The following is a 26,885-nucleotide window of genomic DNA, read 5'->3' on the forward strand; positions in this document are numbered from 1 at the left end:
GAGACACGCTCAAGTGGTTAAGAATACTTGCTTAACAAGTACAAAGCCCTGAGCTCAAACCCTGGTATTTTTTTTTTCAGTTCAAGTTAACTTTTAGTCAAAGTTATTTCTGAAAATGCTCCATTGCACTTACTTAAGTTTTCTGCAGACATGTCCCAAATTGTTCAACAAAGGTTCCCATTTGTCAACTGTTACCTAAAACATAGCAACATCAAACCCATGAGTTACACACATAATTGTTCACTTTGTTTGCCTGAGTCTTTTCATGTCCTGAAAACAGCAAGCTGGGCTCTCTGCTGGTAATGTGCTTCTGCACAGCAAAAGCAGGGAATCTGCTGACTTACCCTCATTTCCTCCCCACTAGATGACACCTGCTAAGTATTCTATGTACTTATTTAGCACAATGTGTCAAGAGTCCATGCAATGCTAAAGGAGTAATTGTGTGCCTGCAGCCCAGAACCCTTTCTGAAACAGTGCATCTTCCTTATCAGCCAGCCTACTAAAAATATTTCTACTTAGAAATGTTATAGCACTTTAATTCAATTTAGCTCTTTTTAGTCATTCAACTCCCTAAACTCATCATCTGAGTGCCCTACCAGCCAGTCAACAGGAACAAGTCATCCTAACCCCACTAAAACTCTAGGGTTTGCTCATTCTACCTCTTAGACATAAGTCTAACAGTGTAACCCTCCACTTCCAATTAACAAAAGTATGTTCTGGACCTCCACATTAGAAGCCATATGACTACATACAATCCCTCTCTTCCCTCTCCCAGGATAAGTTCAAATTCCCTAATATGGTTTTCAGAGTCCTTAATGACCCACACTTAACTTTCCCTCCTCATTTTTTGCCATTTTTTCATGAAGTTAAAACCGAAAGCATATTAAATCAGTTTCCACCTTTGCACAAGTGATTTTCTACATCTTCAATATTTAGTTCTTCCTTGCTTTTGCCTTGGTGATATGTAATCACTCAGGAATGAAGTGTTCAGTGTACCCCAAACCCTTCTTGACGACCCTCATGTCTGAGTAAACTAACCTAAATGGTACCTGCATTTTCTTAATCATAAAACATTACTGTAGCCAACATTAACTTGTATTCCCCAATAGAGCAGAGAGCAGAAAATATCGAACTAGTTCCTGCTACATCCAATGCCTAGCTTAGACCCGAGAATGGCTGGTACTCAGTAAGCATGTGTCACCTAAAAAAAGGGTTTCTATTGCTGTGAACAAATGTCTTACATGAACACTTCTTAACCCACTTAACATTTGGTATGGTTTATAACTAAAGTCAAACAGTATTTTCTCACCCCCCCCTTTTTTTTTTTTTTTGCCAGTCCTGGGGCTTAAATTCTGGGCCTCAGTGCTATCCCAAGCTTCTTTTTTTTTTTTTTTTTTTTTTTTTTTTGTGGGTCCAGTCGTGGGGCCTGAACTCTGGGCCTGAGCGCTGTCCCTCAGCTCTTCAGCTCAAGGCTAGCGCTCTACCACTTGAGACACAGCGCCACTTCCAGCTTTTTTTCTTTTTGCTTATGTGGTGCTGAGGAATCGAACCCAGGGCCTCATGCATGCAAGGCAAGCGCTCTACCACTGAGCCACCTTCCCAGCCCTGTCCCAAGCTTCTTTTGCTCAAGGCTAGTGCTCTACAACTTGAGCCACAGCACCACTTCTGGCTTTTTCTGAGTAATTTATTAGAGGTAAGAGTCTCATAGACTTTCCTGTTTGGACTGGCTTCAGTCCATAATCCTCAGATCTTAGCCTGAGTGGCTAAGATTACAGGTGTGAGCCACCAGCACCTGGTGGTCCTTTATGTAACTTTTTTTTTTTTTTTTGCCAGTCCTGGGGCTTGAACTCAGGGCCTGGGCAGTCTCTAAGCTTCTTTTGCTCAAGGCTAGCACACTACCAGGTGAGCCACAGCACCATTTCTGGCTTTTTCTGTGTATATGGTACTGAGGAATTGAACCCAGGGCTTCATGCATGCTAGACAAGCACTCTACCAGTAAGTCACATTACCAGTCCTCCTTTATGTAACTTTTTTTGTTTTTGTTTTGCCAGTCTTGGGTCTTGTGAACTCAGGGACTGGGTGTTGTCCCTGAGTTGCTTTTGCTCAAGGCTAGCATGCTACCACTTGAACCATAGCACCATTTCCAGCTTTTTCTATGTATGTGGTATTGAGGAATCGGACCCAGGGCTTCATGCATGCTAGGCAAGCACTCTACCACTGAGCCATATTCCCAGGCCTCCTTTATATAACTTTTAATGGGCACTCTGATACGTTAATTGTGCTTTTACACAGAAAGCATGATGTTTAAGACTGTGAAGTATCTCTGAAATAAAAATAGTTGCAACTTTATGTGTTGCTCTGGAACACACTTTTCAAACCTTTTTGTGAATGAAAATCATATGGGGATATTGCTAAATTGCAATTTTGAGTCAGTAAACATGAAATTCTGTACTTGTGGCTGCCAGCTTCCAGGCAGGCCAGTCTGAATAGCAAGATGTTCAATTCTTTGAAAATTTCACTGTGTTGAATGACAACCCTATTTAAACACAGTAGGATTTCCAGAACCACCCAAAACTCAGCTGAAGAAAAGCCTGCTTATATGTAGACACAAAGATACATACATGCTATACACAGATAACAAACAGAAATACAATATAAATTTGTAAATTCAGATGGCAATATAAGACCAAAATAAGCAAAACTGAGTATATGGGGATAGACAGACTGCTACTGTAGTCCTGTGGGCTGTGTATATCACAGGAGACAGGAGCAAATATAAAGGAGAGAGGCCCCTTGATCATACATATAAGCACAAACAGAATAAAACTGAGATGGAAGACTCAGAACAAAGTAAAATAGGTATGATTAAAACAACTAGAAATCAGTAGGTGTCTTAACATCTAGAACTGTTACTACTTTTATTTATTTTTGTTGGTTCAATTCAGAGCCTAGCTGCTGTCCCTGATTTCCTTTTCATCAAGACTAGCACTTTAACACTTGATCCAAAGCGCCTTTCTAGCTTTTTCTGTGTCTAATTGGAGAGAAGAGTCTCATGGACTTTCCTGCCTGAGCTGGCTTTGAACCACAATCCTCAGATCTCAGACTCCCGAGTAGCTAGGATTACAGGTGGGAGCCACCAGCTCCTGGCTATTGTTACTACTTTTAATTATCACAGTATCATTGCTAGTTGGGAGCATTTGTTCACTAATACCAATTTATGATATATCTTTCACACACTAGAACTTAGTCAAATATTTCAAATATTCAAAGTTCTAAATAAAAAGAAACATTACAAAGATCTGAATTTCAATGGCACCTAATCCTATAGAAATGGATCTGCTGCTAACCTATGTTCCTACAGTTAAAGGCCAGCCTCTCTCATACTCTAGAGGAGCACTGTCTGCTAGATGTTACAATGCTTCACAGTTGTTCTTTTTTCTTTTTTGGCCAGTCTTGGGGCTTGAACTCAGGGCCTGGGCAATGTTCCTGAGCTTCTTTTGCTCAAGCCTAGGACTCTACCACTTGAGCCACAGCACCACTTCTGGCCTTTTCTGTCTATGTGGTGCTGAGGAATCGAACCCAGGGCTTCATGCATGCTAGGCAAGCACTCTACCACTATGCCACATTCCCAGCCCTCACAGTGTCTTTAACCATCAAAAATCCCATTTCAGCCAGTGCCAGTGGCTTACACCTGTAATCCTAGCTACTCAGAAGGCTAAGATCTGAGAACCACAGTTGAAAGCCAGCCTGGACAGGAAAGTCCATGAGACTCTTATCTCCAATAAACCACCAGAAAACTGGAAGTGGCACTGTGGCTCAAGTGGTTGAGCACTACCCTCAAGCTGAAGAGCTAAGGGACAGAGCCCAGGCCCAGAGTTCAAGCCCCACAACCGAAAAAGAAAAAACCCTGTTTCAGAACTGGGTGCTGGTGGCTCATACCTGTAATCCCAGATATTCAGGAAACTGAGATCTGAGGACTGCAGGTATTCCAAGCCAGCACAGAGCAGGGAATTAACTCCAAAAAGCCTGAAGTGAAGTTGTGCCTCAAGTGTTAGGTAGACTGCTAGCCTTGAGCATTAAAAAACAAACAAAACAAAAAGAAGCAGCAGCTCAGTGGCTGGGAATTTGGCTTAGTAGTAAAGTGCTAGCCTAGCATATATGAAGTCATGGGTTCAATTTCTCAGAACCACATAAGTAGAAAAAGTCAGAAGTGCGCTGTAGATCAAGTGGTAGAATGCTAGCCTTGAGCAAAGAAGCTCAGGGATAGTGCACAGGCTCTCAATTCAAGCCCTAGCACTAGCAAAAGAAAAAAGCTCAAAGAGAGAGAGAGTGCGCCAGGTCTTAAATTCAAGCCCCCAAACCAGCACATACACAAATATTCAACTTCTTCCCTTGAAACACTCAACTGACAACCCTAACATTACCAAGTTATTTGTTATAACATGTTGGGCTACTCTCTCTTCTAGGAAGAGGACTGGTGTCTGTATTTTCTTCATTCCATAGTAAATTGTGCTCAGGACTGTGTATTTTGTGTGTGCATAGGCAGTTGTTAAAAAGAATACCTCATTCCCAATTGCTTTTATTTTTTCCAAGGCATCAAGAAACCATTTTTCTGCAGTTTTCCATCTAAAATAGAGAGGAAAAAGTTGGAGGTTAAAATTAGAAAGTATACTTATATTTGAGTACCCCTATGAAATGGGGTAAACTGCTGGAAATGAACAATTCAAATTAAAATTTAAGTCAATGGTTAATCTTTCAGCATTATTATCATAAACTCAAGTTTGGGAAACACATTCAATTCTCATGATTTGTCATCTTTAGGCTCCTGAAAACCACTGGTAACAACATTTTATCAACAGATCAAAATGGCTAACCTTGCCCAACTCACACTGGCCTACAACCCAGAATTCATGGCTAATAGTACTATCATTCAGGCATGAATTCTCCTGTGAGGCACACCATGGCTTCTTTTGCTTCAACCACAGGCAGCACCAAGTTTGGGGATTATTTTAAACAGAAAATCACAAAAAAAGGCAAAAAAAATGTGAAAACCCTGGCATTAAACAGACCACAAAAGAGGATCACTTTTTTAGAGTATGAACTCAACATGGTCTTAAGCAAGACCAGCTGAGTACTGAGTTTTAGCATGTCAGTCTTTCCCCACATTGTGTGTTTCAGAAGACTGAAAGTGGTTCAATTAGTAGTTTAGGGTTGTATGTAAATTTTCATAAATTTTAGGAATGGATTGTATTAAATTAAAATGTGTATTCATTTTAAAAGCTTCAAATACAAATTCAACTTTTTTTTTTTTTGGGAGGGGAGGTCCAGTCATGGGGCCTGAACTCTGGGCTTGGGCACTATCCCTCAGCTCTTCAGCTCAAGACTAGCGCTCTACCACTTGAGCCACAGAGCCACTTCCGGCTTTTTTCTTGTTGCTTATGTGGTGCTGAGGAACTGAACCCAGGGCCTCGAGCATGCAAGTCAAGCGCTCTACCACTGAGCCACCTTCCCAGCCCGGTAATTCAACTTTTAAAAGAGAAACATCACCAACAACTCTGAAGCTCTACTGCTTTAAAATTTATATATAATCTTATGCAGATTATGACACAAATTCATTTATTCTACAAATAGCCAACGCTACAGAAAAGCCTCAACTAACTGGGAAACTAGAAATTGAGCCGTTTTAAACATTTTAGATTTGTTAATTAATAACAACAGAAAACATTTGTGTTTCAAAAATTATGGAAAGACTGTCTCAAATGTGTGAAACCAAACTCTGACACACATGACTAAGAATCCTGTAGAGATCCTTCAGGCTATACTGTGGACACCAGAATTTATGGCAGCTCAGATCAAAGGAGAATCAAAATATGGATGTGGTATTACACAGAAACCCAAGCTTTTCTATAGAAAGTTTCTACTTTTTTTTTTTTTTTTGCCAGTCATGGTGCCTGAACTCTGGGCCTGGGCACTGTCCCTCAGCTCTTCAGTTCAAGGCTAGTGCTCTACCACTTGAGCCACAGCACCATTTCCAGCTTTTTCTGCTTATGTGGTGCTGAGGAATCAAACCCAGGACCTCATGAATGCAAGGCAAGCACTCTACCACTGAGCCACCTTCCAGGCCCTCTACATTCTTTCCTTAACTGTCAACCACTGTCTCCTAAAAAAGTACATCTAGAAGCAAAAATACATTGATCACTTAGTCCAGCCAGTTGGAACTCCCAAGACTAAGGCCTTCCAATACTTACTCGCCATTCTGAAATGCAACTACCCCGACCTCATGTATGACAAAGGGGTCTTCTGGTGCGATGCTCAGAGCTTGGCCAAAGAATCTTTCAGCAAGTTTGGAGTTATTGGTCAAACCATATTCTAATCCAATATACAGCATTGGCAAATGACACCTAAAAACATTGGAAATATTTATATATTAGACACCAAAACCTTTTTTTGTGGGTCATGGGCTTGAACTCAGGGACTAGGTGCTGTCCCTGAGCTCTTTTGCTCAAGGCTAGCACTCTACCACTTTGAGCCACAGCTACTTCTCGTTTTCTGGTGGTTAACTGGAGACAAAAGTCAGACATTGCTACCCAGGCTGGCTTCGAACCATGATCTTCAGATCTCAGCCTCCTAAGTAGCTAGGATTACAAGCATGAGCCATAAGCACTTAAATCTTTTCCTTTTGCTGGTTCTGGGGCTTGAACTTAGGGCCTGGGCACTGTTCCTGAGCCTCTTTGTACTCAAGGACTGTGCTCTACCACTTGAGCCACAGTGCCACTTACAGCATTTTCCTGAGTAGTTTATTGGAGATAAAAGTCTCAGGGACTTTCCTGCCCAGGCTGGCTTCAAATAATGATCCTCAGGGGGTTGAAATCTGAGCCCTCTGAGTAGTTAGGATTATAGGCATGACCATTAGCACCTTGCCATTTCAATACTTATTTTACAATCACATGCTAGTAGCTAAGAAAACATGTTTCTGTTTAATGGCAAAATGGTATCAATGGCTATAACAGAAGTTTCATCTCATTCTGTTTGCAAAAGTCTCCATTCCAGAGTTTTACCGGTTTGTTCTGCTATCGTACCCTTTCATCAGCTGTGCTGCTGTGAAGTAAGCAGCCATTGCTTGGTCATGCTCGCTCTCAACAGCAAATGAATGTCCATAGGCTATCCAGGCAGGCCCATAGGTCTTCTCAAGTGTAGTAGCTTTGCTGAAATAAAACATTCATTCAAGTGATATATTTATTTTTTAAACAAAAACAAAAACACTTTACAAAAGAAGTTCACTATACATTAAATACAATCAAATGCCAAATATGTCAGGGCTGTGATGTATACACTTATTCACAACATTCCCCTAGGTCCATATGCTCCATAGGAAGAGTCAAAATGTAAACAAGAGTTGCTATTTCTGTCTAAAAAAGCAGTCTTTGTCTTTCTTTTTTGCTTTTCCTTTTTTTTTTTTTTCTTTCATTTTTTGGTGCTGGTCCTGAGGCTTGAATTCTGGGCCCAGGCAAGTGATATATTTAAACTATTCATTTTAAATAAGTAGATTACCTCAAAGACATTAATAGATTAATGAATTACCAATATTGAACACTAATGTGACATTTACATTTATGCATCTGAATTAAAACAGTAACTAATTTTAACAAATTTTAGTGAAGAGGACTACTGGTAAAGCTCAGTGGTATCACACCAGCCTACCACGCATGAGAAGGCCCTGAATTTAAACCCTCAAATGCTGAAAAATAATCAATGAGTAAATTTTAGGAAAAAGGATTGTCTTAACTCTTAGGCCAAACCCATCAGCATTTTACATAAAACTTACAAATACTATTAGCCCAGGAATCCAGAGTGACCTCAGAAGTAACAGTAATACCAGCAGTGGCCATCTGATGAAAGCTTATTCTAGGCTAGGAACCATGCTGGACAATTTAGGTTTATAATCTCATCCTAACTTGCAAGACAACCTAAAATCAACATCTCTGTACAGAAAATGAATCAGTCTGTCACAAACTCTGTTTAACAGACATACCAAGTGACTTAAGTCTGGTGTAACTTAATAGCTATTAGTAAAAGTCCTCAAAGGTAAAGGTTAATAATAATAGCTCTGTAAATGGACCTTTCAAAAACAATATTCTACTACTACTTGTTTTCATTTATAGTCAGGTACATAGATAATGCACCTTTAACTGAATCTGTTAAAAGTATTTATTCTTTTACACTTTCCAACTATTTACTACTTACTGCATTTACTACTTACAAGCAAGACATCTCTTCCATAGAGTTTCACCACAGAAGCAGAAAAGTAAATTCATACCTGAGATATCTTCTGGCATGTTCATTTTTATGACCAACCATGAGATAGTAACATCCCACTGCAAACCAAGACACCTAAAAAATTGAGTATTTATCAGCACTAGAGATATTTAACCTTGAATGGAATCTCTAACAATCTAGGCTTAGACTATATGGACCAGGTGTTCCCAGGTATACATTTTAGTTCAGATTAGAGAATTTTCTCTGAAAAAGTCTACCTAGTAAGGTCCAAAATAAAAATAAATCTTTCTTGGCTCTTTCTCAAGGTGGTTTCCACAGAAGGTAAGATTCCTAAGTATACCTTGCCTGTGATCTCAGCTTGACCCTCTCTGTACCCAGTTTCTGATTCTCAGCTAGCTCTCTTAAACTAGTTTCTAGATGAGATAGGGTCAGACTGTTGTCTTGTCTGAGATGTAGACCCCATTTCATAGCTTCTGTCTTTGAAAAGATAGTCCTCAATCTTCCTGTCCATTCTGAGTTGTCCATTCTTATCTAGCAGTTTGGAAAACCCATTGGTCCAGTCAATGTACAATTTCATAGGGTCTTACACAGGCCACCCAAGAGCCTACTCAATAATTACATTCTTTAGGAGAGATTGGCATGTGACTGTCATGGTAAGAATTTTATTCAGAATTTTGTATTTCTATACATTAAGTATTTTAAAATAAAAAGCATGAATAATATCTGTAATCATAAAAAGATTTTGTCTGTATTATTACTTTGGCACAATAAAAAACTATCATAATGTAATGAAAAAAAATGCTGTTCTCTATAATCTTAAGCACTAGGAAATTTTTGCCCCAATACTTTCAAATAAAATCTTTCTTTTTTTTTTTTGCCAGTTGTGGGGGCTGAACTCTGGGCCTGGGCGCTGTCCCTCAGCTCTTCAGCTCAAGGCTAGTGCCCTACCACTTGAGCCACAGCACCACTTCTGGCTTTTTTCTTCTTATGTGGTGCTGAGGAATCGAACCCAGGGCCTCATGCATGCAAGGCAAGCACTCTACCACTGAGCCACCTTCCCAGCCCCTCAAATAAAATCTTATTTGCTTGAACTTAAACATAAACTGTCTAAACACTAAGGCTTTTCTTAAAGTTCACCTAAGAAAAAAGATTTTATTACTTACAGGATTACTAGGATATAAATCCACCAGTTTGTGAGAAAGATAGAAAAGTTCTGTATTAGGGAAAAAAGAAAAAACATTCATATCAAATGCCATTTAAAGTCTGAGCTAGTTATAACTCTAATCAATCAAGCAAAATTTTTCTCACGGCAATAATCCAATACATTCTCTCCCTTCTAGGTACAAAACTCATTTACTTCATGAAATAAAGAAATCTTACCTGGCAGACACTTCTCCCTAGACTAATAGTGGCTCTAAGCATTTTGTGAGTAACTAGAAAACTGAATGAAAGGCATGTGGTAGGCCACATGGGAAGAAATGACCCCAACGGAGTACTTAAGGTACAACAAATGTTCTTGCTAAGTACCAATCTATAAATTTCGTGTCTCTTATGCCACAGGCAAGGACTAAAGCATTTTAGTCACTCACTACCAAACTAGCCAAAGTACTTCTAGTTTATCAAGAAGATTTATTTCTTCTTAAGCATATGTAAAGGGCTAGGAATGTAGCTTTTTAGTCACTCACTACCAAACTAGCCAAAGTACTTCCAGTTTATCAAGCGAGTGAGATTATTTCTTCTTAAGCAGTATGTAAAGGGCTAGGAATGTGGCTTAGTGGTAGAGTGCTTGCCTAGCATGCATGAGGCCCTGGGTTCAATTCCTCAGTACCACATAAAAAATAAAATAAAAAATAAAAAGGAAATATGTAAGCTCTAGCATTTCATGAGCACATGTCCTACATATAGACACTGGATTCAGTGGAGAGTCTACATTTCCACCAATCTTCTAAGAGTCCCAATGCTGGTGATTCAGACCAGGGAGAAGCAGGAATCTGGAGTTGGGGTACTTGGATTTTCTCCCCTCCATGACAGAACTTACTGTTCAGGTTTTTAAAGATTGAAGGATACAACTAAATGTTATGAAATGTTAAGATGTGGAGCAGTATTTCTTTAAAAAATCTGTTCTAACTAGGCACCAGTGGCTCATGTATGTAATCCTGGCTTCTCAGAAGGCTGAAATATGAGGATCATGGTTCAAAGCCAATCCAGAAAGCTGACAGTGGCTCACATCAGTAATCCTACTCAGAAGGCTGATATGTGAGGATCACAGTTCAAAGCCAGCTCAGGCAGGAAAGTCCAAGAGACTCTTATCTCCAATAAACCACTCAGAAAACAGGAAGGGGAACTGTGGCTCAAGTGGTAGAGCACTTGCCTTTAGTTGAAGAGCTGAGGGACAGGGCCCAGGCCCAGAGTTCAAGCCCCACAACTGACCAACAACAACAAAAAGCCAATCTAGGCAGGAAACTCAGTGAGACCCTTACTCCAATTAACTACCAAATAGCTGGAAATGCAGTTGTTGTTCCAAGTGGTAGTGTGCTAGCTTTGAACAAAAAAGCTCAGGGACAGTGCCCAGGCCTTGAGTTCAAGCCCGAAAGCTGGCACAAAACAACAATATCATCAAACTGTTGCCTCAAAAATCTCCAAATAGTGTGACATCTGTTATATCCACTTTCCTAAGGGATTTACAAATGGGTAGAGGGGTAGGTTAAAAACTGACAGTCACTCAAGTTCACATCCTTTTTCTATTTTCTTTTTTTTTTTATAGGTCATGGGGCTTGAACTTGGCCTCAGCTCTTCAACTCAAGGCTAGTGCTCTACCACTTGAACCATAGTGCCACTTCCAGTTTTCTGGTGTTTTACTGGAGATAAGAGTCTCATGGACTTCCTTGCCTGGTCTGGCTTTGAACAGTGATCCTCAGATCTCAGCTTCCTGAGTAGCTAGGATCATAGGTGTGCGCCACCGGCACCCCGCTAAAGCTCACACACTTTGATCTACAAATTACATTTAAGAAAAGGAAACAGGAAGCAGGGCTACAGAAATATGATCTGTCGGGAAATATAGGTTGCTGGTTCTTTGATGAAACTTTCCTTCCCTAGCTGTTACTTGCAATATAGAGCTCTATCATCTGTTAACTGCAATTTCAAGTCCTATCTAGGACTTATGGAACAAAGTTTCAGAATTACTATAACAAAAGTTATGGAATTTTCTTTTTGTCTTATAAATTGTTTTATAAGAAATTCTTACCATTTGCCTTATTCAATTCCACAAGGGTCCCTATATGTACAGGCAAACAATTTGCATGGAAAGGATCTTTTTCCATTACACTGAAAATGAAAGCAACACATTACCACCTAAAAGCAACAGAAGATAACACACATGATAGCCAGCTATACACACACTATAACTACTTTCAGTTAAAAAACAACAAAATAAAGGATGAGGAAATTTGCTTATTTGGAAGGAATAAAAAGTAAGCACTAGGTTTTTTTTGTAACAACTTTAAGTACATAATACATAAAATAGCCTATTTAAAAGGATAAAATATTAAATAGGTCATTAAGTACTTGCCTGTTAAATTTTTGTGATTTCAAACATTTTTAATGACCAAGACTCTCTTCCACCCCCTATCCCCCCCACCCCCGCACCATACTTTGATGAAGTATCCAGAAGATACTAATGGGTATGCCAGGCCAAGCATCCAGAGTCCCCAGGACTATATTATTTTCCACATTAAAAAATGATAAATTATGGGGCTGGGAAGGTGGCTCAGTGGTAGAACGCTTGCCTTGCATGCATGAGGCGCTGGGTTCGATTCCTTAGCACCACATATGCAAAAAGAAAAAAGCCGGAAGTGGCGCTGTGGCTCAAGTGGTAGAGCACTAGCCTTGAGCTGAAGAGCTGAGGGACAGTGTGTAGGCCCAGAGTTTAGGCCCCACGACCGGACCTCAAAAAAAAAAGATAAATTTTGCCAAGTGCCAGTGACTTACATCTATAGTCCTGACTACTCGGGAGGCTGAGATCTGAGAAGTGTGGTCTGAAGCCAGGCTAGGTAAACAAATGCAAGATATTTGTAGCTTCAGTTGATCAGAAAAAACTGGAAGTGACAGATGTGGTTCAAATGGTAAAGTACCAGCCATAAGCAAAAAAGCTGAACAAGAACACAAGGCCTTGAGTTCAAGGCCCAATATCGACGCATACACACAAACGGATCAATCAATAAAATAAATGCTGAATTTTATAAAATAGTGCCAAAACAGTATTTTCAAATTCTCAAAATTATCTCGACTGGGAAGAGGAATATATATCCCTCTCAAATCAGTAACCCCATATATGTGAGTACATGTGTCTGTAAACTGCCTAATATAGCTGACTAGTCTGATGATCTGTCAATGGTAAAAGTAACTTAAACTATCACCAGCTAAAGATTACTCAGAGAATATATCCATGAATCTCACAGGTTTGACCTGACTACACAAAAAACAATGATTATACTTACGCAGAAGTAAGTTTGTAGCACATCTTAAAATCACAATTATAATAGTGTCTCTCAGCTAAGGACACTACCATATCCAGATTTTCTTGCAAGCCATTTACAGACTCAGGGATGACAGTTTCACTAGGCTTATTATACTGAAACAGAAAAATTTAAACATAAACTCAATGGGCAAATCAAAAGGTAGATTCAATGTATACCAAGTCTCAGGAGCTCATAGGACATATGTAAGTCCCTGAAAACTTGCTTTACTTCCAATTCCATCAGTACTCTTTTCAAATTTAACTGTCATTTCAATTTCATCACAAAATTCCAAAGCGGGAAGTTCTTTCACAAGAAGGATGCATATAAAACACAAAGCAAAACCCTCATTTTCATGCAATGTCAACCTGCTTATCTAAGAATAAACTTTTTAGCATTAGGAGTTCTTGGGAACCTTTTTAGGAATCTTACCATAAATTTTAAGTAATATATTTTTGCAAACCTTCTAAATTATTTTGTTTTTAACTCAGTAAGCTGGGCTCAGTGACTCAAACTGTTATCCTAGTTACTCAGGAGGCAGATTGTGTTCAAGGCCAGCCCAACCATAAATGTTTATAAGACCTCATCAATGGCAGGGCCTGCTGGCAAATATCTGGTATTCCAGCTACAGAGGAAGCACAATAACTGGCACATTAGTGTGTACTTGTTATCCTCAGAGCCACAGGAAATACCCTAAGTAGGAGGATTATAGCTCTGACCAAGCCGGACATATGGTGAGACTCTACCTTGAAAATAACCAAGGTACCTCTAGGACATAATCTACCAGCCAGGGTAGGTAAATTAAAGATCTATAGTTTCAGAACTATTTGTTGACCCACCTTAGGCTGAAATCCTTAGGTATGTAGAATAAAAAGTCTAGTGTCTAAAACAAAAAACAGAAAACAAGAAAACAAAGGTAAAAGGGGGCTGGAGCCATGGCTCAAGTGGTAGAAAGCCTGTCTAACAAGAAAAAAGCCACTGAGTTCGATCCTCATTAAGTTAAAAAAAATAAAAACCCCAAACCCAATCTAATAAACAAATAAGGACCAAATTTAATGGAAGAAATATTTACATAAGAAAATAGTTTCTCCTTACCTTTTTAAGCTTGTTCTCAAATAGAAATCGTAGTAATTCCTGTTCTTCAGTACAAAGCTTGCTAAGAGGAAGTGACTCAAGAAGTTCTTTTTCTTAAAAATGGTGAGAAAAGAAAAGTCTTACTTATGAGGAAAACCAGCAACTGAAAATACTTCTTTAATAGATCTTGGTCAAAACAAATCTATTCAAAAGGAAATAAGACATGAAAATGAACTAGGAAAAGCCGATACTGTGGCTACCAGTGGGAGGATTGAGTCAAGAAAAACTTCCAGGTCCCTGTCATCAGCCATACTGAAAACCATGGTCCTCAACACTGATGATGTATGCACCAATGCTGTATAGGCTGGAGTGTCCTGGGCATACAGCAGTGTTTAGGAGTACCTTCTACCTCTACCTGCTATATGAAAGCAGCAACTTCCCATCCTTCTTTTCCACCCTAAAGTTACGACAACCAAAGTCTCCAGATACTGACAATAACCACGTGGTCCAGAACTACTACAGGAGGTTAAAATAGTTTTGAGTATCATTCAACAAGCCCAGTTCCTGCTATTCTCTTGATAACCCACTTCACCTTGCTACTACCATACCTAGTAGTCAGTGACACTTAGTTCTTATTGTATATGAGAATCATTTGGGGGCTTTCAATCATTTGTTATTAGAGTCCTGCTTCCTGAGATTCTGGCAGAACCAATCTCAAGTTGGGTTCTAGACTTTGAGTCCTTGGGGACTTAAAAGTATAGTCAGATTGAACCCTGACTCAGATGTTTAAATCATAGCTCAGAGATAATTTCATGAAATCACAATTCCTAAAGATTATGAGAGCAAAAGGCACAACACAATTTATATTTTGCAACATTGTTTCACATTTGAAAACACTGAGGTTAGTTGCAATCCTAGCTACTCAGGCCGCTGAGATCTCAGGACTGCAGTTCCAAGACAGCCTGGGCAGGAAAGTCTTATGAGACTCTTTATCTGCAATTAATCACAGAAAAAGCCCGAAGTATCACTGAGGCTCAAGTGATAAAGCACTAGCCTTGTGCAAAACAGAACTCAAAGACAGTAAGGTAGGCCCAGAGTTTGAGCCCCAAGACTGGCCAAAAAAAAGAAAAGAAATAGAAAGTAAATTCTATTTAAATCTGTAGATAGCCTGCTTTTGATTATACATATTCCACAGGAAAACAAATAATATTAATTATGCTAATGTAAAAATACCTTCTTGTGCTGTTAACATGTGGTGTGATGTTAAAAGATCAAATGCTTCAAAACAGTAGACATCAAGCTTCAAAGCTTCTTTATAACTGTAGGTAGCTAGGGTTCGGTTATCTAGAGCATCATATATCTTCCCTCGCAGAAGACAAATGGAACTCTTTATCTGTTGGAAAAATGAGAGCCATATATAATGTCAAAACAAATTTTTGATTAAAAGCTATATATTGGGCTGGGAAGGTGGCTCAGTGGTAGAGCACTTGCCTTGCAAGCCTGAGGCCCTGGGTTCAATTCCTCAGCACCACATAAGAAAAAAGCTGGAAGTGGCGCTGTGGCTCAAGTGGTATAGAGCGCTAGCCTTGAGCTAAAGAGCTGAGGGACAGCACCCAGGCCCAGAGTTCAGGCCCCACGACCGGACCCAAAAAAAAAAAAAAAAAAAAAAGCTATATATTATTAAAATGAATTTTTTTACTATTAAACTATTTTAGTATGCATAAAACTATTATTAAACTAAGCTTAGTATAAATTAACAGAGACACAAAAGTAAAGCAGAAGTTCCCTTTTTTTTTTTTTTTTTTTTGGTCAGTTATGGGGTTTGAACTCTGGGCCTGGGTGCTGTCCCTCAGCTCTTCAAGGCGAGTGCTTTACCACTTGAGCCACAGTGCCATTTCTAGTTTTCTGGTGGTTAATTAGGGATGAGAGTATCAAGGACTTTCCTGCCCAGGGTGGCTTTGAACCTCAACCTCAGATCTCAGCCTCCTGAGTAGCTAGGATTACAGGCATGAGCCACCAGCACCCACTAAGCAGAAGTTTCTTAATGAACTCTGACCACTCTTTTCCAGAAAGTATACAAGTCAATGGCACCTAGGTTCATTAATTATTTTGCCCACAACAGGGTAATGCCTTATGAGACAAGAGGACACGTTATGTAAAATCAAATGTAAGAGAGTGTATAACAGGAAACACAATGACAGAGACTGGCAGTGAGTCTGAGTCAGCCTTAAGTCACGGGTCAGAGTCAAGGTCTGCTAGTACCCAACACCCGAAATTTAATTCCAGCCCTGAGGCTTATGTGTGACTCTGGATGATTTAATCTGTTTTAGCTTCAGTCTCCTTTTCTCACTTGTAAAATGGGAATTAAATCTTGCTTATAGGACAGGAACTTGAGTACCTCTTACTGGCCAACTATCACCACTAACAGGACATAGGGTCCAACACACATTCCAGCCCCCAAACCTCAGGAAACCAGAACGAAGTCCAAAGATGATTCAAGGGTGGGCAGCTAAAACTAAGACAGAAACAAGGAAAATTCATAAATTGAAAATTTCAAACTTGGCAAGACTTGGTGGGGCATACCTAAAATCCCAGCTACTAGGAAGCAAAACCAATCAGAGAAAAATTATGTGAAAGCCTATCTCAAAAATGAGCCAAGTGTGTGGCAAATGCCTGTAGTCTCATGTATTCAAGACAAAGGAGGAGGATTGCAGTTGGGAGGCCAGTCTGGGAAAAAGAGATCTTACCTGAAAATCAGGATGACAGGTGATGGCTCAAGTAATGGAGAATTTGTAATAACTACAAGGCCCTGACTTCAATTCTCCATCTGTCTCTGTCTCTCTCTCCCTCTCTCTCTTACACACACACACACAGAATAAAATATATTAATGGACATTATGAGAATCTTAGTAATTTCACAAACAAGGCAAAATAAGTAAATTATGTCATCTCATAGCATGGAGTTAATGGATAAAAGGTCCAAAAAAATAATACCAAAACTCCCCACAGATGCATTTTTGTTTTTCTTTTTTGACCAGCACTGGGGTTTAAACTCAGGGCCGTGCTTGCTTGCTCCGCTTATACTCTCACTTCAGCCATGTGTCCAGTCCAGGTTTTTCTGATTATTTTGGAAATGGAGTCTCAAGGATTTTCCTGCTATCTTTCCAATCTCAAGTCTCCTGAGTAGCTAGGACTACTGATGTGAACCATCAGCTCCCAACTTAATATGCATTTAATAGAAAAATTAATGTGTATCTTAGGTATGTAAGTTAATTGATAATAAGAAGGAAAGAAGGAAGGAAAGGAACACTTAGAATCCATAAAGTTACATACACACAATACACACACACACACACACACACACAAATGCAGTTTCATGGAGATATGAAGTATAGTCATTTAAATAACACAACAATGCACTATCTAGTAAACAGTAACACCAGACCATTTCCCAGAAACAATTTAAGCTAACCAAAGTTTCTTTGGGTAGGTCTAAACACTACAGGAACACAGAAAAAAAGAAAGATGGTTCCATCTGTGGGACATGGAACCTGGGAAACAAGGTCATGGATCAGCCTATTGTGATGCAGTTTCAGAGGTTAGCTTTAGAGGTTACAACCTATGCATACTTAGAAATGTCTCAGTTGGGTTCTTGGAGAGAAAGATGAATAAGATGGCAACCATAACTATTTTAATGAACATACACACAGAAGGTAATTTGTCTTTGCTATGTATCTTGTCATTTCCCACTGCTGAATTACTGAGGCAAACGAACATTACTCACTGAGGATGGTGACATTTCCCAGTCATTGGAGGGGTCTTTCAAGCCACTTTCATCCTTCAAGTATTTCTCAAAGAGTCTTTTGTTAATTGGTTCCTCCATATCAAGAATATCAAGAGCCTGCTGGTGTTCTTTTGCAGCATACTACATAGAAGAAAACAGAAATAGCATCCATTACCTGTGACTTATAGATTTTAAAAAGGTAACAATTAGCCAGGCGTCAGTGGCTCATGCCTATAATCCTAGCTACTCAGGAGGCTGAGATCTAAGGATCTCAGTTCAAAGCCAGCCCGGGACAGAAAGTCCATGAGACTCTTATCTCCAATAAATCACTCAGATAACCAGAAGTGGTGCTGTGGCTCAAGAGGTAGAGTGCTAGCCTTGAAGAGCTGAGGGACAGCGCCCAGGCCCAGAGTTCAGGCCCCATGACCTGACCAAAAAATAGAGTGACAATTACAATTACAGCCAATTTATGTATCTAAGGTACAACTTTCTGCACATCAGAAGAATTGATTTTTTTTTTTTTTTTGTCGGTCCTGTGGCTTAAACTATGGGCCTGTGCGCTGTCCCCTCAGCTCTTCAGCTCAAGGCTGGCACTCTATCACTTGAGCCACAGAGCCACTTCTGGTTTTTAAGGCCCAGGCTGGCTTTGAACTGTGATCCTCAGATCTCAGCCTCCTGAGTAGCTAGGCTTACAGTCATGAGCTACCAGCGCCTGGTAAGAATTGATTTTTTTTAGAGCAAAATGATACTAAAGAACCTGTCATAGACATGAGGGATTCACAAGGTTTGGTTAATCTAACATAAGCCAAATAAAAAGAAAATTGAGTATTATACTTACATGGCATCTAGCTGCAAGGTAACGACAAGCTTCATACAACTAAGAAAGAGGTTATTTAAAAAGTAGTTAGTATAATATGTACTTTTACTTTATAAGAAAACTATAAAATCCTACTCTTTTTAGTCCATATTCTCATGAACTTACTGTTTACCAAACATCAAGGATTCAAAAAGGAGTAAGAACCTGCCTCAAGTCACAGCAAGGGGAGACACAAACAGCACAACACATCATGAAAGAAGAGCATAAGCAGTATACTAGCCAGCTGAAGGAAGCATCTGCAGGAGATCAGTGCAGAGGTGGACAGACATTGCAGTGAAAATACTTGCTGCATGTCCAGGAATTAGAGTGCAACATGACTAGAAACGTGTGCTGTATCTATCAATGGCAGTGTGGGCCTCAGGTGTCTATTACCCTGTAGGGAGAATTAAATCACTGAATAATTTTACAGATATAATCAAAACTGTTTTAGGAAACTAGTCCTTTGATAGTTAATAAGATGGAACTGGGTATAAGTTAGTAAGAAAAAATTACTGGAGAAGAGGAAGCAAGGAGATAGGCTCTAACAGAAAAGACAGATTGAAGGCCTGGCTTGCATTAGTCGTAAGGAATGTAAAAGAATGGCCAAAATTTTGGAGCTACACAGAATCTTCAAGTCAGGTATGGTTGTGGGCACCTATAATCCCAGCTATTCAGGAAGCTGAGGCAGACCGGATCTCTTAAGCCCCAGAGGTCATGACTATCCTATGCAAGGTAATGAGATCTGATCTCGAAACAAGTAAACAAATACTAACAACAGAAAAAAAATTTCCACAACTTAGTAACAAGATGGGATGGAGAAAGTGAAGGAAAAAAAATGACTAAGATTAGGAATAAGAAAGAAATTTTCCCAGCTGGGCACCAGTGGCTCCTGCCTATAATCCTGATCTGAGGTTTAAAGCCAGCTTAGGTAGGAAAGTCTGTGGGACTCTTATCTACAATAAACTACCCAGAAAAAGCCAGAAGTGGCGCTGTGGATCAAGTGGTAGAATGCTAGCCTTGAGCAAAAAAAAAGCTCAGGGAGAGCACCCAGGCCCTGAGTTCAACCCCCAGATTCAGCCAAAAAAAAAAGAAAGAAAGAAAGAAAGAAAGAAATTTCTCTTCACATTCAAGAAAAATTGAATTTTTTTTTTTTTTGTTGGTTGTGGTACCTGAACTCTGAGCCTAGATGTGTCCTTCAGCTCTTCAGCTCAAGGCTAGTGTTCTACCATTTGAGCCCCAGCACCACTTGCGGCTTTTTTCTGTTTATGTGGTGCTGAGGAATCAAACCCAGGGCTTCATGCATGCAAGGCAAGCATTCTACCACTGAACCACCTTTCCAGCCCCCCCAAATTGAATTGTTTAAAACCTGACATAAATAGGACACACAACTAAAATACCAACCTAATGACTTTTTTTCTTCACACAACATTGAATGCCCTTAAGTTTACACAATTACCGTACTTACTTTGTCTAATTTTCGAGACCGAAGTGCATGGGCTGCTCTGTGATATTGCGCTGTTAGGTAGAGACACTGAGCCAACCAATAAACATCCTGGGGCTCCTCTAAAGGGTAAAATTATACAGGTGGTCAAAGGTGTAAATTGAAATAAAGATTTTTAAAGATTAGGAAAAAAATTATTTGTCACTCACCATGAGAGAGCGAAGCTACTTTGTCTGCCCAAAAAAGAGCACTTTGATACTGTTGCTGTATCAAAAAAAAAAAAAAAAAAAGAAGGGGTAATTGCCTTTGTTTTCACATTTCCTTATAAGTCCTCTTGTGTAATAGGGGGTCTATTAATCATCTTTTATCTTACAGCTCAGCTGGGTAAGTTTTAGCACAAGGATAAAAAATTACTAAGATCTTTATATGTACCACTCTTGAAGACAGTTTTTTTAGGGATAAGTTGTGGGGTTTGAACAATGGATAATTTAAATTATTTTGCAGTATTTTGCAATTCTAATCATTAGCACTTCCTGTGCTGGCATTTATATGACACCTTCAATAAGTTGTTAATACATGCCAATGTAGATCTGCTTAATAGGAGAACAAATACCTTCCTTGTAACTTCCATAACACTCAAAAATGTACATAACTATTAACTGTCACTGACCAGGGGAAAGCTACCTACTCTAGCCACTTCAACAAAAAGGCAGATGACAATGAAAGTCACTCTTAAGTTGGTCTCAGACAGTGTCAGTCTGGGGTTCATACATTGGGTTCTTTCTATGAGTTCTGTCTCGTTTCCCAGAACAGGGCTGACACACAGATGAACTGCACATAAATCCGTTCAGAGCAAGTAAGTGCCAGGATGGTGGCAAACAAGCTCATGATGTCTCTCCACAGCTTAGTGCCAAAGAAAGACTCAGAACTAACAGTGAAGCGCCTTCTGGTGAGTACCCTCGAACCAGAGTGCTGCAAACACCTGGTCACGTCACCTGGCATCGATTTCAATATCTGTCATTTTGTTTTGTGTATTCCCCTCCCTACTCTATCTAACTCTCAATGACTGGAGAAAATGGGATCACACTGGACCGTGGTGACTGTCTGAAGTCCTCCTTGCTGTCCTCCCAGAGTACCGACAAGTTCATTCTCTCCATTTGGCTAATAAAAGCCACAGCCTCATCTCTTGGAAGCGTTCGTCCAGGCAGATTCCAAGGCTGCAGCCAGCGCTGCTCCCCAACGGGGCCTCCGTGGGGCCCACCAGAGGGAGCAGTCCGGGCTCGCCTGTGCGCCTGGACCTGCCACCCCCCTCCCGCACATCCCTGAGTCCCCAGTGAGGCCCCGGTCCCCCGCCCATCCCCTGCCCGCCTCCCTGTGAGGCCCCAGCCCCCTGTCCATCCCCAGGTCCCCAGTGAGGCCCCAGCCCCCGCGGTCCCCGCCCCCCGCACATCCCCGAGTCCTCCGTGAGGCCCCGCAGTCCCCGGCTTCCCCCCACCCCCCGCAGTCCCAGGTCCCCTGTGAGGCCCCGGCCCCCCGCACATTCCCGGATCCTCCGTGAGGCCCCGGCCCCCGCGGTCCCCGGCCCCGCCCCCCTCCTCCGCAGTCTCCAGGTCCCCCGTGAGGCCCCGGCCCCCAGCTCTCTCCGGCGTTCCTGGACATGCCACCCCCTCCCGTACACCCCCGGGCCGCCCACCCACCCCGTCTCCCCCCCCCCGTCCCCTCCCTGAACCGTCCCAAAGTCTCCGGGGCCCCCACCCGGCCCCGTCCAGCAAATCCCCGGGCCCCCACACTGACCCGCACTCCATGTCCCCGAACCCCACGCTGACCCGCACCCCACGTCCCGGACCCCCAAGTCCCTGGCCCCCACACTGACCCGCACCCGACGTCCCAGGACCCCCAAGTCCCTGGCCCCCTACACTGACCCGCACCCCACATCTCCGGATCCCCAAGCCCCTGGCCCCCCACGCTGACCCGCACCCCACATCCCCGGAACCCCAAGTCCTTGGCCCCCCATGCTGACTCGCACCCCACGTCCCCGGAACCCCAAGTCCCTGGCCCCCCACGCTGACCCACACCCCACGTCCCCGGAACCCCAAGTCCCTGGCCCCCCACGCTGACTCGCACCCCACGTCCCCGGACCTCCACGTCCCCGGGCCCCCACGCTAACCCGCACCCCACGTCTCCGGACCCCCACCTGGGGGGCCTCCGTTCAGGGACTCGCAGCTGCTCGGTGGACGTGACCACCCCGCGCCAGGCCTGCCACGCACCTGATCCAGATACTGCCGGACGCGCTTCCGCAGAGGCTCCAGGTTCATGGCCGCGAGACGAACCGAACGCCCGCGTACGCTAAACTCCACGGCCGGCCCGCGCTCCTCCGGCGGCCGAAGATCCGTGCCCGCCGCGGCCGCCTCCCGCCCCCGCCGCGCCGCCACACGGCACTTCCGCTCTTTAGAGCTCCGCCCCGGAAGTGCCCAAAAACGCGTCGGCGGGGGGACGGGGGGGGGGGGGGAAGGAGGCGCAGGCCTGTGCGCGCAGGCGCCGCCGCGTGCGAGCCGGGTACCTGGGTCGCGAGCCGGCGGGAGCCCGCGTCAGGCACGCTTCCTTCTGCGCTGTCTTCGTTGCACGCACGTTTTCTCTTTTAAAGTAAATGTGACCGCTGCCAGTATAAAGCTCTGGCCCGCAAGGGCGGCGGCTCCGCGAAGGGCGCCCCTCGCGCTCCGCGGGCCGCGGCCGCCCGGGGCTGCGCGCTCATGTCTGACTGGGCAAGCCTCTGGGGGCGTGTCTTACACTCTTCATATGGATCAGGTGGAGATCAAAGTATGCATTTTTCTTGGGACAGACAAAGCATGCTTTCAGCCAAGTTTTCGACTGCTTCTCTTCATTTGATATGCCTGTAAAATCACTCACATAGTGTAGATCTAAATCCTGGGCTTCCCCACGAACACCCGCGATTCCAAGAGATGGGCAAGTTCCCCGCCTCTTCTTCTCAACACGACATGCAGCGGTGCATCTCGTGCTTCCTCTCTGAACTTCGCATAGGTGCATAATTGCAAATACATTTAACTCCAACATAAGGTGCAGGCAGACTGGGAGGTGACTCCGCGGTGGAGCGCTTGCCTTGTATGCACAAAGCCCTGGGTTTGATTTCTCAGCACCACATAAACAGAAAAAGCCGGAAGTGGTGCTTGGCTCAAGTGGTAAAGCGCCAGCCTTGAGCTGAAGAGCCGAGGGACAGCGCCCAGGCCCATAATTCAGGCCCCACAACAACGCACACACAGAAGGTGGCGTGGTATCCCACATAATTATTCTGAGACTTGCTTTGCTCACTGAAGTATCTTAAGAGAATTTTCTCCCTCAGCACTCACTTTGTTCTTTTTAATGAATAACAAAATGTTTCCTCCTACATCCATCAGAGCAGGTTTGGTTCTCAGGTACTGCACAACAGTCCTTTGTACTGTGCCTAAAGCGTCTGTAATCATCAAGGAACAAGTCATTGGGTGACCAGCTACTTAACCAAAAATCACTTTTTGTTTTGTTTTGTTTTGGAATCGGATCGTGGGGCCTGAACTCTGGGCCTGGGTGCTGTCCCTCAGCTCTTCAGCTCAAGGCTAGCGCTCTATCACTTGAGCCACAGCACCACTTCCAGCTTTTTTCTTTTTGCTTATGTGGTGCTGAGGAATCGAACCCAGGGCCTCATGCATGCAAGGCAAGCTTTCTACTACTGAGCCACCTTCCCATCCCCCAAACATCACTTTTGAACCAGTAGATTGGGTAAAACAATAGGTCCCTCGAAGTGGTTGGGCCTCATCCAGTCATTCAAGGCCTGAAGAACAGGAAGTCAGAGAAAAAGGAGCTCACTCTGCCTGACTGAGATGGGACATTATTCCTTTTCTGCCTTATATTTAGACTAAAGCAGAAAGTAGAACTTAACACCATCCTATCTCCTGGTTCTCCAGCTGGCTGGCTACAGATCCTGAGAATTCTTAGCCTCATAATCATGTGAACCCGTTTCTAGCTCCTAATATAACCAGCCTCTTCTCTCCTCGCCTGTTTTCTTCTCTTTATAATCCTTGGGTTTATCTGGAGATTGGTGCAGTGAATAAAGTGATACTTATCACAATGAACTCCAAGAAATGGAAACAGGAGGATTTTTTTTTTATCATGCTATTTGCAGTCCTCCCCCATTTTTTTTTCCTTTTTTTGCCTTCAGTATATTTCCTTTTGTCACTGGTTTTGATTTCTGTACCCTTTATCTTGTATATAAGTTTATCTGATTTGGGGAAGGGACTACAGAAACAGTAGAGCAAAGGAACTAATTCAGCAGTAATACTATACAACTTGGAGTAAAGGGAAAAACTGGGAGAAAATGAGGGAGGGGTGATACTGTTAAAAAAAGAACTGTACTCACTACTTGACTTATGTAACTGTAACCTCTCAGTACATCACCTTTACAATAATTTTTTTTAAATTTTAGTTAGGCTTATTTGTCACTCCCTTCCTTCTAGTAAAACTCTTTACCACCTTCACAGAAACATCTTTTGTTGCTTGTTTATTTGTCCTTATAATGCTCTTCGAGGGAAAATGCTGGTGAATAATATGAGAAGAGGAAAATAAATAGAATTTTCTCCCTTAAAGCACCCTTGAGCATTTAAACACTTGGCAGATCCTGTTTTGTTTCCACTACTTCAAATGGGTCTCAGGACAGCTGAGGTGTGGGTAGGACAGTCTTCCTTCTGGAGACCGTGGAGGAGTACAGGCCCTTGCCTTTTGCAGTTTCTGGAGGTACTCTATCCTTTTGTTTCTTTGCCCCTTCTGCCATCTTCAAAGCAACAGAGTTACATCTTCAAATTTCTTTAACTCTGATCTCTTACCTCCCTCTTTCACTTATAAGGATCCTTGTGGTTATGTGGTACTCACCCAAATGCCCAGGATGGTTTCCCTGTTTAAAAATCCTTAAAATCACTTTTACCTCCTGAGATCAGATGTTCCCAGCTTTAGGGATTAGATATGAGAGCTGTTACCAGTAGATGTGGTATTCCAGATGCTCCTCGATTCTTGAGGACAACAGTTAGGATGTTGCCCCAGCTATAGCAAAAGAACTCTAGAAAGTAGATGGATAGCAATGAGTAATCTATTAGCAAAGTGGAAATAGACCTTGAAGCAGGCAGTTCTAAAAAGAACCCTGTGAGCTAGGTGCTGATGGCTCATACTTGTAATCCTAGCTCCTAAGGAAGCTGAGGCCTAAGAATCATGGTTCAAAGCTAACCTAGGCAGGAAAGTCCATGAGACTTTTTTATTTTGGGGGGTGGGGGGGGTCCGGTCGTGGGGCCTGAACTCAGGGCCTGGGCACTGTCCCTCAGCTCTTTAGCTCAAGGCTAGCGCTCTACCACTTGAGCCACAACACCACTTCTGGCTTTTTTTTCCTGCTTATGTGGTGCTGAGGAATCGAACCCAGGGCCTCAGGCATGCAAGGCAAGTACTCTACCCACTGATATACCTTCCTAGCCCCTCCATGAGACTTTTATCTCCAATAAACCACTCAGAAGAAGCTGGATATAGCACTGTGGCTCAAGTAGTAGAGTGCTAGCCTTCAGCAAAGGAAGCTCGGGGACAGGGCCCATGCCCAGATTTCAAGACCCAGAACTGGCACACACACACACACACACACACACACACACACACACACACACACACACACACACACACACACACACACTCCTGTGCCCTGACCATCTTGAAACTGCCAATTTCATTAGTCTTGTTTCTTTTGTCAAATTAAGGAACATGCTTTGTATAGTCAAAACCTGACATAAGTCATATCTATAGCTATAAGTTTTTGACAATGTGTAGAAAAGCTAATTCTTTAGCAGTAGAGTCTCCTCCACCTCAACTTTTCACTTCTTAGATTCTCTAATTTTGTTGGGTAAATATTTGATTACTACTCTGAGCAGGGTAGAATATTGTGAGGGGCCTGTTTAGGAAAACCAATTGCTGGCCTGTTGATAAGGTTATAGGTCCAGCTTGTGGTAAGATTTTGGTTTTGCTGAGTATGAGTGCAAAGTAGGACAAGAGGGGAACTTCCCGAGGAGAAGAGAACTTTAAATGGGATGGAAAAAGAGAGAAAGAGCAGCAAGAGCTCAGTGAGAGAAGCTGGGGGAAGGTGGAGACATCTCCAGGCGTGAAGGACTCTTCCTGAGTATGGTTCAGTATATGCTGTCCCTCCTCTCCTGCAGGATAGCTGTGAAAGAGGATGATTTCCTTTGTGGAAAGTATGGCTTGAAGCACAGATGGAATGCCAGGTGAAGTCTGTTCTGTTGGGAAATAAGGGAGTTAGATCTCTGAGCAATGGAGTGTTGCTGAGGTCAACAGTCTCCATGCTCCAGAGTAGAAGGAGAGAAGACTGTGATCCATCTGTGTCAGCTAGTGGCCACGGACTGTGGGCAGCCTCTGTGCAGTCAGCTGAGCCCTGCTCTCCATTAAGTAGAAAATGCACATTGTGTCAATAGTGCCATATACCCCAGGGACAAAGAAAGACACCAGGAGACAATGCTTTAGCTAGCACCTTGTTGTATAGTCCTTTTCTAATTAATGACATTGCCTCTAAGCTGTGATTGGAAATATTATTTTGTATGGGTTTTAGGTATTGTCTTACCATACTGGTTCTTTTTTTAATTTATGATCTGTGAAAGACATGAAAAAGAGTACTAATTAGGAGACAAGTAATTGTACCTTCCTTAAAGCTTACATTCAGAGTAGCAGAGGGGGAAAGGCTTCTTCTCCATGGCATCTTCTTAATGAGGGAACCAGAAGCTGCAGCTCTACAGAGCTCTACCAGCAGGCCCCATGTCACCAGGCATTTGTGGGCACTAAGGGTTAGATCGGCCTGCAGCTTTTCATCTTTGTAGAATTCCTAGGCCAGACACTCACTTGGTTCGGCTA

At 42.4% G+C, this 26,885-nt stretch overlaps 1 protein-coding gene and 1 long non-coding RNA gene across 3 annotated transcripts in view; one reads left to right on the forward strand and one right to left on the reverse strand.

Annotated features, from left to right (window-relative positions):
- LOC138813945 (cell division cycle protein 16 homolog) overlaps positions 1-22,356 on the reverse strand; it is a 35,442-nt gene extending 13,086 nt beyond the window's left edge. The window contains exons 1-15 of one of the 2 annotated variants that reach the window (XM_070002552.1): positions 22,214-22,356; positions 20,156-20,210; positions 19,971-20,068; positions 18,488-18,526; positions 17,650-17,790; positions 15,099-15,258; positions 13,887-13,978; positions 12,774-12,907; positions 11,522-11,601; positions 9,441-9,490; positions 8,318-8,391; positions 7,080-7,205; positions 6,249-6,401; positions 4,563-4,626; positions 134-195 (exon numbers count right to left, since the gene is read on the reverse strand). In XM_070002552.1, coding sequence (XP_069858653.1) covers positions 134-195; positions 4,563-4,626; positions 6,249-6,401; positions 7,080-7,205; positions 8,318-8,391; positions 9,441-9,490; positions 11,522-11,601; positions 12,774-12,907; positions 13,887-13,978; positions 15,099-15,258; positions 17,650-17,790; positions 18,488-18,526; positions 19,971-20,068; positions 20,156-20,210; positions 22,214-22,261 — 1,376 coding nt within the window. In that variant the 5' untranslated portion in view covers positions 22,262-22,356. The remainder of the gene's footprint in view (positions 1-133; positions 196-4,562; positions 4,627-6,248; positions 6,402-7,079; positions 7,206-8,317; positions 8,392-9,440; positions 9,491-11,521; positions 11,602-12,773; positions 12,908-13,886; positions 13,979-15,098; positions 15,259-17,649; positions 17,791-18,487; positions 18,527-19,970; positions 20,069-20,155; positions 20,211-22,213) is intronic. The other variant, XM_070002553.1, reaches the window with a different exon arrangement.
- Positions 17,489-21,116, forward strand: LOC138813946 (uncharacterized). The gene is made up of 3 exons (XR_011367879.1): positions 17,489-17,578; positions 20,755-20,895; positions 21,019-21,116. It is a non-coding gene; the product is annotated as an uncharacterized lncRNA (long non-coding RNA).
- Positions 22,357-26,885: the final 4,529 nt, after the last annotated feature.

Source organism: Dipodomys merriami, unplaced genomic scaffold (genome assembly GCF_024711535.1).
Source record: "Dipodomys merriami isolate MVZ:Mamm:240054 unplaced genomic scaffold, mDipMer1.0.p SCAF_6, whole genome shotgun sequence".
Lineage (NCBI taxonomy): Eukaryota > Metazoa > Chordata > Mammalia > Rodentia > Heteromyidae > Dipodomys > Dipodomys merriami.